Source organism: Morone saxatilis, unplaced genomic scaffold (assembly GCF_004916995.1).
Source record: "Morone saxatilis isolate NCDOM2014 unplaced genomic scaffold, NCSU_SB_2.0 Contig4, whole genome shotgun sequence".
Taxonomy (NCBI): domain Eukaryota; kingdom Metazoa; phylum Chordata; class Actinopteri; family Moronidae; genus Morone; species Morone saxatilis.
In genome coordinates this window covers 15524447-15536023 of record NW_023339984.1, presented here as the reverse complement: position 1 = coordinate 15536023, position 11577 = coordinate 15524447, and the positions used below count along the sequence as shown (strand labels likewise).

General features: G+C 39.1%; 1 protein-coding gene across 1 annotated transcript in view; it reads left to right on the top strand.

The window, feature by feature from the left end:
- The window catches only part of col4a5 (collagen, type IV, alpha 5 (Alport syndrome)), a 49561-nt gene extending 40317 nt beyond the window's left edge, over positions 1–9244 (top strand). The window contains exons 37-46 of the mRNA XM_035675810.1: positions 3753–3907; positions 4016–4088; positions 4203–4274; positions 4534–4662; positions 4751–4849; positions 5403–5615; positions 5742–5919; positions 6007–6121; positions 7002–7174; positions 7664–9244. Of these exons, the coding sequence (XP_035531703.1) occupies positions 3753–3907; positions 4016–4088; positions 4203–4274; positions 4534–4662; positions 4751–4849; positions 5403–5615; positions 5742–5919; positions 6007–6121; positions 7002–7174; positions 7664–7745 (1289 nt within the window). The 3' untranslated portion in view covers positions 7746–9244. The remainder of the gene's footprint in view (positions 1–3752; positions 3908–4015; positions 4089–4202; positions 4275–4533; positions 4663–4750; positions 4850–5402; positions 5616–5741; positions 5920–6006; positions 6122–7001; positions 7175–7663) is intronic.
- The last annotated feature ends 2333 nt before the right edge of the window (positions 9245–11577 follow it).

The following is an 11577-nucleotide window of genomic DNA, read 5'->3' as shown; positions in this document are numbered from 1 at the left end:
CCAATCCCTTTCCTCCAGGAAATGTTGGGGTCACCTGGGTTTGACCACCAAAAAGAGCATGTGTTTCTGACACTTTGTTGTGTTTCATCATCCAGTTTTTCTTCTTTTTTTATCCACCAATCCATCCGTCCTCATGTCTCCTCACCCCCTTACCCTCTTCTCCTGATCCCATAATGAGGGGAATGAAGTTGTAATCATCCATCTCTCCACAGCTCTGAAGTATGTGTTTGTGTATGCTCGTCTTTCCATCTGGACATTGTGATAATGTGTGTCCATGTGTTTGTGGTTGTGTTAAATCATTTTGAAGAAATGTTGGTGTAAAAACAGCAGAGCCTAGGACAAACTAGAAAAAACTCTCAACTGCAGCTTAATATGGAGTTCAAGATGTTTTGGTTTATTGAATTTAATGGGATTCAGTTACAGTTTTGTTAGTTCAATTAAAAATCACCTGTAAACCTGGCTTCAAATCCTCAGTATAATTTATCAAGAGTTTAAAACTCAAAAGACCCCTTTACACTTTGCATTAAAATGGGTTTTAGGTGATTGAATTGAATTTTAATAAAATAGTGATTGATCACATGAAAGCACAGGTGTAAATGCACCCAAGACATCTGATGCCTCTAATTACTAATTATAGATCTATTCTGGTCCCAAACGATTCTTTATTCTGCATGAAAAGTGAAATTTCTAAATTTGGCAGAAAATTCCTTGCTCAAAGTAAGAGGATGATTAAAAAAATACGTTTTCGACTATTCTGGGGTCTATTTGAGAGTGTTGAGGGGTTTGTATCTGGCTCTGCTGTCCTGAGTGTGTTTCTTCCCACCAATCAATCATCTGCATGGGCACTGTTCGTCCCAACACACACTTGAACATACACATTGAGAGCAACACACATTGCTGGAAAGAGTGGACGACCCTGACACATGCCGCAGGAAAATGCACAGGGTATGATATAAGCAGCCAGTGCAGTTTAATGTATGTATCATTGCTGTACTGTGAAAACCACACCTCATCAAGTAACCCTATCCTTAAGGTTAACCTTAACCTTATAAGTCTTCATCCTTCAGTTTATGTTAAATATTTAAAAATCCCCAAATTTGGAAATGCATACAGTAAATTTGGGTAATTTTCCATGTCCAGCGTGTCATTAAATTGACTCTACATTCATATTGTTATGCTAAAATCAGTACATTTCTGTTATGACACAGCTGTTGGAGCCTTTGAAGAGCCTAAAAAAACATTTAAATAAATTAGGCTGATGTGCAGGATTTATCCTAGAGATAACTTGAACACACTAGAAGCCTCAGCAAGGTCTAGTGTCATATTCAATCATAATATTGTGTCTCTTTTTAAAATAAATGTCAGCACTGACCACACACCAGCACTGTGTTAGGCTTTAAAAACACTTGAGTGTTTTTAATGGTGTCAAGGTGACAAAATGAAGCTATGACATTTTACTCCCTGTTTCCTGTGGCTTGGCCCCACCCATTGTGGTGTGGCCCCGCCTCTACATGTGATGACACGTGCATCCGACTGCCGCAGGTCCCTCAGGTCAGATCAACGGCGTCCAGACTTCCTCTGCACGTTCCTTACAGTACCACCAACTGAGTTTGACACCACTTTCTGATCTAGCGGGAACAAATTTCACCTGAACACTGTTGGGAAATCACTGCATTTTTCTCATTTCTGACTAATCACTGTCTTCTTTCACTTTCTATGCACACTGATGGTAGAATAATACACCTTTTAACAAGTAAGCACCTTTTTTAAAAGAAAAAAATGTTTCATAATTAAAAAATAAATAACTCACAGTAGTTTTCTGGCACAGTTAGCATGTTATCTGGATAATGTGTCAAATACAAATCTATCATGCAGAATGTGTTATGCATAGAAAATCATACAGTTTGTGCACAAAAACACACCATATAACTAACTCACCTGAAACATTAAATCATTAAGTTTTTATTATAACAATGTATACTATAATTCCAGTTCTTTTGAATTTTACAGAAATTTGTTTGTACAGAAGCATAAAATATTTTGAAGACTATTATAATTTTAACATAATGTAGCATAAAGGTGACCAACAGTATCTCCCAAATCCTTACATTTCCTCCCAACACGCTCTCCTGAGCCTCCTGATGGTCACACAGTATAAAAACAAGACAGTCTACAGCCGCACTAGCGGTTTTTATGAGACTGTATTTAAGAACAGCAGTGATTTGAGTTGCTATCATGCTAAATGTGTAATATGTACCATGTTACTTAACTTGTTAGCATGCTAATATTTGCTTTTAAATTACAATTTTGCAATCACACGGTAGACATTGGGAGTAGTTAGCCTACCAAGATGCCCCAGTGAGACACATTACATTTCAAAATCGTCAGCAGTGGGATTAGAGTAGGTTTTCAGGTTTTGGGAGCACTGTTGGGTCATCCATGAGGTAAAACAAACAAACAGTAGTGTGCAGTGGAGCTTCTGAAGTCATTTTTGCAGCAGCCTTTTTGGTTAACACCTCCTGGCTACATAAAGACAAAATATCTCCGGTTTGTCAGACTGTGTTTTCTGTACTGATGCTTGCTTCTGTCTAAACCTCCTTTCCTTTTTGCCCTGTGCCGTCAACCCGGCTCCGCTTTCCCTGGGAATTCTGGGAACCCTAGGTCCTCCAGGTTAGACTCCAGTGGTTTGATGGTTTTGATACATGCTCTTAAATGGGGTTTGTGGGGAAGGGTGACGTTTGAAGCGGGTTTTAATGTATCTTGTGCTCATTTAAACCTCTCTTTACCCCACAGGACATGATGGACACTGGCACTGCTCATTATTACCTCTAACACATACAGAAAGCATATACCCCAGTTGTATTACTGTTGTACAAATGAAGAGTTTGCATTCTGATGTTATCTCAGCATTTTGAAGGAACAAAATTGTGTTGTGGTTTTCATTTTCTTGCCTTTTTCCCATCCTCTTTCTATTTTGGGCAAGTTCCTTTGAGGTAAAGCTGCTCTGAAGGAAACAAATTATCTCATGGCTGGATTTAAAGCTGTGTGCAGAGCTACAAAGATAGTTTGCAAATTTGCCAAATTGAATACCAAAGAATGAACTCTGGTCAACTGCAGCTCTACCTTTGAGAAATTTTATGTAAAAGGCATAAATGAAAGGCTCAAAATGGCTAGTAGCACTAGCACCTTTAGCTTAAAAAAAGACAATTTTTTATCAGAATAAATATGAAGGCTTTTCAGCCAGTTATGTACAATTTGGGAATGAAACTCTTCAGTTTTTTGTTGCAAAGGTTTCCATGAATGAATGGAAATATTCTGCTATGTATCTGAGATATTCCTTTTTGTGTTCATTATTTTAACATAGTAAGTGCAGGTGATTCGTACAGGCTGGACAAATATATAATACGCAGATGACTTGCTGCTGTATTTCTCTGCTGCTGAGTCTGGGTCAGTTTAGTTTCCATTTATACTGTTAAAAATGTAACCAGTTGAAGGTTATTAAGCTAAATTTAGACAAGCCAAGAATGTTAACCACTAGATGGCAACAAAAGGTCTTGTGAACTTTTTTTATAGTAAACAAATTCTTAAACAATATTCCACTTTTTCATTGATAAATGGAAACCAAACGGATCACAATTCTGGTGGGAATATAATGAAAAGAAACTTGTCCAACCATATTTGGTGTACATGTACATGTACATGTGCACGTGTACATGTACATGTCTTTCATCATTCTGTACCTGATCTTTGACTTTTGATGTTTGCGTATGAAGGTGGACCTGGCCCACAGGGTCCCCGTGGGCCCGCAGGAACTGGCGGTGTTAAGGGAGAGAAGGGTATTCCTGGCTCCCCAGGCCAGCCAGGCTTCCCCGGACAGAAGGGAGATCCTGGAACTTCCGGCTTCCCGGTAATTTTGCCACATTTAATAAATTTGGTCTCTTGAAGCTAAAGAATCTCTACCTTAAACTTTTGTTGGGATGATGATTAAATGTGATCGTTTTTTTTTTTTTACCAGGGTCCCTCTGGTCTTCCCGGCGGTCCTGGTTCGAAGGGAGATATCGGCCTGCCTGGTGTTCCCGGATTCCCTGGTCAGTCCACAATACAGCATTTTTAACATTTTGGTATCCACAAATGCATTTTGATGTTATGCATTCATTGTAAGCAAAGTCCAAAGGTTTGTTTGATTTGTGTTTGTGTGCCAGGACCGAAGGGAGACTCAGGAATCCCCGGTGCCAGTGGCCTTCCTGGAGATCCTGGAAATGTTGGACCCCCTGGTAGGTTCATGAACACATTTAACTTTTTAGTCACAGTGTATAGTGAACTGAGCTACATTCAGTCCTGAGACACTGGACCATCATATACCGCAGCATCGTGAATCGCCAGTGTCAGTATTTCCAGGTGTATTTTGTAGTGTCTTAAAAGATAGAATTTGCTCTCGTTGGCACAAATATTCTGTTTAATTCAACACAAAAGATTGAGGTTTGCCTTTAAATTCAGTTTAAATTATTTGCCTTTGTGACATTTCACCCCTAGGTCTTCCTGGTGACCCCGGTGTACCTCCAGCTCCCATCGTGGTGAAGGGAGAGCGAGGACTCCCTGGTCCTCAGGGCCTGCCTGGCGGTCGGGGATCCCCTGGTCTTCCTGGGCGTGACGGAGCTCCAGGTGTGTAAATGTGGAGTAAATGTTTTATACGTAAAGTATGTCCAGCATCAGATAACAAGAGAGGACTTTTCTCTCTCCCTGCTTTCAGGCCAACCTGGTAACCCTGGAGATGCTGGTCCAGAGGGTCCTCCTGGCTTCAGCGGTCCACCTGGCAGGAAAGGAGACAGCGGACCAGCCGGTCAGCCTGGTGAGTGAAACAGGAATCAGACATCGTAACTCATATAGCTCAGCCCTGCATCCGTGCCAGTTTTCACCAGCAAGCCAAAAAATAAATATAAGCGATGGTTTTTATGTGACATAAGGCTGATTTTGGCGCCACCTACTGTTTGAGCTTATCCTCTTGCCTAAAGTTGGCCTAATAGTATTTAGATAATACAACATACTGTGTGTGTAACTAAGTAAAAAAGCAACAAAGACATGGGGCAAACAACATATATATAGTTGAAATCTATGGGATAATGAATCCGAGGATGGGAGGGTTCTACTTTGGATTATGCTTGTTTGACGTCGTAGTGCAAAGACATCTGTTTCATTTTTCACTACAGAGAAAAGGAAATATGCATTGTTTTGCACAGTTTATATTTTACCTCAGATATAAAAAAAAGGATTATTTTGTCTGAGAAATAAATAAATCTTTTTCATAAATTGTGAGGAAATCATAACGTGAATGCAGTCGTGTGAATTATATCAAATCGTGAATCGAGTCTATCGTTACATCCCTACTTTCCCCCCGATTTTAGGTCAGCGTGGCTTCACTGGTCCCCCTGGTTCAGACGGTCCACAGGGTCCTCCTGGTCTTCCAGGATCAGTGGCTGCAGCCCATGGCTTCCTCATCACCAGACACAGCCAGGCTCAGGATGTGCCCTACTGTCCCGATGGAACCAACCTCATCTACGACGGCTACTCCCTGCTGTATGTGCAGGGTAACGAGAGGGCGCACGGACAGGATCTCGGTACAAAGGATTTTGGTTTCACTATTTCTACGTGATAGTTGCATTAAACTATAAAGATTTATGTTACAATCTTATTCGATCAAAATCACCTCATATCTTTGACCTTCTTCTTCCCTCGGGTTCCAGGCTCGGCCGGCAGCTGTCTGCGCAGGTTCAGCACCATGCCCTTCATGTTCTGCAACATCAACAACGTCTGCAACTTCGCCTCCCGCAACGACTATTCCTACTGGCTGTCCACGCCTGAGCCCATGTCCATGACCATGGCCCCCATCACTGGAGAGGGCATCAAGCCTTACATCAGCAGGTAGGGACGGAGAGAGAGAGAACTACGAGAAAGAGAGATGTGGGAAGATGCAAGGTGTTTTAATTTTACATTTCTGTGTGTGTCTAGGTGTGCAGTGTGTGAAGCTCCAGCCATGGTGATTGCAGTCCACAGTCAGACAATCCAGATTCCCACTTGCCCTGCAAGGTGGGAAGCTCTGTGGATAGGATACTCCTTTATGATGGTAGGACATTACACCTATACACACCAACATGTTTGTACCATCGACATATCAAAGATGGATGTCAGGTCTTCTCTTCTTCCCACTTTACAAAAATGAAGCCAAAATATCCTGGATATGGCCACTTTAAGGCTTCAAATAACTAAATAATAATTATTAATTAAAACCAAACTTATCAGAAAATAAAACCAAACTTAAATGAACACTTGAACATACATCAGTGTGATAAGAACTACCTGAAATGAAGATGCATTCGACTTTTTTAGTCTGGCCCATCTGCTAACATGGAGGCAGCGGGCTTTATGACCTGTACTGCAGCTGTCATGTCGTCCATCTTTGTATATGTTGATGGTTTCTACCCCAGTTTACAATTTTATGCCTAAACTGGACAGTAGCCATCACAACTTCATCCTTTTTTTTGCAATACCTTGTAACATTGCACATGTACAGTTATCCATTCCAGTTATCTATCTACTCCCCTATTGTATATAATGTATATTTTTTTAATATTTTATATGTTGATTATATTTTAGTCTATTTTTAGCCTTTTTCTGGTCTTAGCCCTACATTCCCCCTCTGCTGCTGTGCCAAAAATGTCTACAGGAACAATAAAGGAACATCTTATCTTATCATCTTAACTAACCTTAACCAAATACTGGTGCTAGTTTAGCCATAAACCAAACATTTTTTAAAAAATGTCCTCTCTTTTAAGGTCTAAAACTCAAATAGAGTCAAATCTTAGGAAAAGAGAATATTGTTTACACCAAGACACTCAAACTTTGAAGGTACACATGGATGGTCTCCTATGCTGAACATGTGTGCACCACTTCTCATTCTCATCTATGCAGTGCAACACATAACCAGTCTTCCCTCTCCTCCCCAGCACACCAGCGCAGGTGCAGAGGGCTCCGGTCAGGCCCTGGCCTCCCCCGGCTCCTGCCTGGAGGAGTTCCGCAGCGCTCCCTTCATTGAGTGCCACGGCAGAGGGACGTGCAACTACTATGGCAACTCCTACAGCTTCTGGCTGGCCACCGTAGAACCCTCTGAGATGTTCAGGTACGGATCCACGTGCCAGCAGGCCGGTTTAGTGATCAGAGAAGGTATTGTGTGGTAACAGGTCAGGTTCCTGCAACCTTAACTGATTTTTTAGGCCAATACCGATTTTAGAGGGTAAAAAATCACAGATGTGACCAACATTGACAAATTTTCTCTTTATTTGTTTGTCTGTTGTGCTAAAGATGAATCTCATAGACAGGTGGCATTCGAGTTGTTGTCCTACTTAGTAGCAAATTATGATTTTAGAAGTAATGAAGAAGATTACATAGTGTAGTGAATACTTAAGTTAGAGTAAAATTACAGGCTTGAAAATTTTTAATTAAAGTAAAAGTACACAAAAAGATTACCTAATTAGAGTAACGTGAGTAGTTATAATTCGTTACTTCCACCCCTTGTTTCTTATGATTTGATATATCTCATAATATATCTATATAGATTTTCACATATATCCAACTATCCTCTCCCTATCACCCACTTTAACCTTTGCAGGAAGCCCCAGTCGGAGACTCTCAAGGCGGGTAACCTACGGACGCGTGTCAGCCGTTGCGTGGTCTGCATGAAGAAGACGTAACGGCACACGGCAACGAGCAAAGCCACCGTTGCCGGGGGACGCCTGATCGACAACAAGAGATGATTGAATGACGGGGGACAAGTAGTAGGGGTGGTGGTCACAGCGACGGGTAGGCCGTCGTCGTGGCAACAAGGTGGAATTCCAATGGTGCATTGTCTTCCGGAAAAAACAAAAAAGCAAACTACAACTAAAACTTTGGTGCTACTGTGCAACACAGCTTAAAAAAAAAAAAAAAAAGAAAAAACTGACATAAATAAATCTTACATTTAGTCTTTGTTTTTCTTAAGAAGTACCTCAAAATGAAAGCAGAAAAAATATCCACTAAATGGTGCCATGATGGATGTGTGACAACAAAAGTGCATTTTTCATTTCTTTTCCCTTCTTTCCCAAAAGGATTCCTTTCTCTTTTTCAAAGAAAACACATAAACAAAACTCACTTTTTTTTTTTTTTTTTACAAAAATGTGACACTATAAATCCATTTTTAGACAGACTTTTTTATTTTATTTGTTTTGGGCCTTATTGATGAGGAGTGGATGGTCTCCATGGTTACCAAATCGGCACTTTGACTTCGGAACATCCAAGATGAGAGATGCACTGACGATGAGCTTTCCTTAGTGAGACTGCCTTTTTTTTTTTTTTATTACTAGCTCTTCATTCATACGCTCTTTCTCTCTCTTTCTCCGTCATTTTTCTGTCGTCTAACGTTACATTTGGTGGTACTAACGCTGCTGTAGCCCGCCTCCTAACCATCAGCCTACACCTTCCTACTTTTACTTCTTTTTTTTTTGTAAGTAATTAAATGTGTATATTGTGTAAAACACTTTTTTTTTTTGTTTTTAGTGTATTAGGTCCTGAATCTGTACCAGTTCTTTGTTATAAGACCATTTTCCAGGTTCTTTTTAGCTCACATACGCATGAGTTCACACACACACAGACACACACACACTCATTCACATCATTGCTCACTGACACACATCGACTCAGATATTGTACAAAGTAAGGCTTTTATGAATGAAACAGTATTTTATATATAATAAATATATATTTGAAAAAAGAGGATAAAAGGTATATAAACTTTATTCGGCTGTGGGGAGATTGTTCACTGTTTTCAAACACAAACAAAGGTCAGGCATTTCACCGAAAAATAAAGCTAACTACTGAGCACAGACAGAGCCATTTTCCCTGAAACGCAACAGTCTTGTATGATATTAACGATGCCAATCGCTTAAAACCTTTTTGTATTCAATTTGTAGAATTAATAAATGTTGAACTGAAATAAAGGGGGATTTGCTTGTAGGTAGTCTAATGATTGGGGGAATGTTACAGATATTTGTGCAAAAGAAAAAAGAAATTGAATTAAATCTTGGCTCCTTGATTAGAAAAACCGTGAGATTTGTTTTGTGTTTTTTAACATTTCCAGGTGCTGGGCTTTGCTGTAAAAAGAGGGCCTCTGGTTTTTTTTTTTGGGGGGGGCCCATTTGGCACCCCCAGAAAACCTTCAAATCCACTTACGCTGGCTTGAATTTGTATCCAAAAATTGGTCGTTCACACTCGACCCTGTCTTTGCACAGGTGGAAGTGTGTGTACATTTAAAATTGGGGTGTCAGCAGTACCTGAATCCGGCGTGCAGACTCCTGATGTACTGTAAGTCTACAAGAGCTGTTTTTTTTGTTTGTTTTTTTGGGGGGGGAGGTGGGGGGGTGTTTTCCTGTGATGTTATTGTTATTTTTATTTTTTCAAAACTGCTTTTATGAATTCTAATTTTTGTCAACCTGGGGTGCGTTAAAAATGTGTATTTGTTTTTTTTTTCTTTTATTTTTTTCATTTTTTTTTTCATGTTATGTTATCCAGAAGTTGTTATAAACTTTTAAGACTGAAATAAATACTATGTCCAAAGTGCTGTCTTCTGATAATGAATGATTACCGGCAAAAGAAAGAATATCTGAATCTCCTACAGCGGAAAAAAGGCATAATTTACATTACTAATATTATTTTATTTGTATTATTTACAGTGTAAACATTTTGTCTGAGATGCAGCCTCTGATTATGAAACTGATGGATTATTGCAAAAATGATCATTTTTAATGTTAATTTTACTAATTTTATCTCCAAACCTGTAAACTTGCAGGCTGTGGAGATTAAATAAAACTTATAATAGTACCAACACTTTCTTCTACTCAAACTCTTTCTTTTGCAGTGTATGTTGACTAAATAAACCAATAAGAGTTTATGGGTCTTAATCCAGATTAAATGGGATATTGCAAGAGGCAGCTGCATCTGCCAAACATGGAAAAGTTTCTCCATCAGGATTACTTGTCTGTATTTTAGATGGAATATATATTTTAAAACCCCAAAAAGATATAAAACTGTATAAACTAGAAGAGCTTGCTCACAATTCAACTCTTTTCTAATACAGAAATCTTCAATTTACCGGAATATGTTTTTTTATTTATTAAAGAAATCACTAAAATCATGTGTGTCAGATAATCTTAATTGAATAAGAAACTTTCAGACATCAAAAATCTAAATTTGACATTTTTATATCACCCAAAAACCGATTATTGTACATACGACTCCGATTAAACCGAAGGCGACCAGCAGGCATACACCTGCAACCAAACCGACCAGGAGCTCTGCCTTCCACGATTTGCGGGACGCGGTCTTTACGAGATTATTCCAGTATATATTCCCCATTGTAGTGCCCTATTTTGAGGTCAAAAACATGCATTTAAAATACAATAATATATATCAAATATATGATGTAATGAACATAAAGAAGAAAATGTGAAATAACTATAATATATATATATATATATATATATATATATATATAAAATAAAAAGTAATGTTCCCCTGGAGTCTTGCCTCTACGGAGCCCCTAAAGTCCAAAAAGGTAACATTTTCTTATCTTGTGCGTACAAGTTTTTATCTTTAAAATATTTCCTTGTGGGGACTTTAAGGGCTCCGTATGTCTCTGTTGTTACTTTGGAACAAAATGGATTATTATGAAATAAAAATCTGACATTATCTGACTTCCTTTTATCTTTATGGTAAGTTTTAAGTGATTAAAGGCCCATTGGAAGTGCACTGCCTGCTGTTTGTAGGGTTGCTGAATTATCTGGCGTTTGGATTTGAGGACCTGGGAATGAGAAGTGTGTGAAACTACGGTGGCCGCGAAACTCGCCGAAAAACATAAAAGGCCCCTAAAAGGCCCAGTGTTTGGTTTGTCCCTTCTGGGCTACTGTAGAAACATGGTGGCTCCAACATAGCGGCCTCCAGAGAAGAGACAATCTGTGGCGTCTGTAGATTAAAAACAGCTCATAAGGTAACAAACACACATCAGTTCTTATATTCAGGTGATTAGAAACTAATGAACACAAACCTATTTATATTATATTCCATTTCTGCCAATAGATCTCCTAAATGTTTCACACTGGACCTTTAAATCCGGTAATAATGGAGGAAAAATGAGACTTTAACACAGTGAACAACAGACTGATGTTACAGATGTTCACTGTTTAGAAAGGAAGCACAGACAGTAACAGCTGAGTCCGCTTTAAATGTGTTTAACAAAATGGCTGCAGCAGGGCTTAAAACCACATGTTGTCAATCATTGAATTCATTACATGATGTAATTGAATCCATTTGTATTCTCTCTCTTCACACCAGTGACTTCAACTAAAAGCTTTATATGAAACCGTGAGAACAATGATAACAGAGCTGGAAGGAGACAGTGGACTTTAAATTGGGCCTTTTTAATAAAGCTGGATATTAAGGAAATAAGAAAAAGAGTAAAAGGAAGTCTACGGAAGCCTATTGCATTCACTTGAA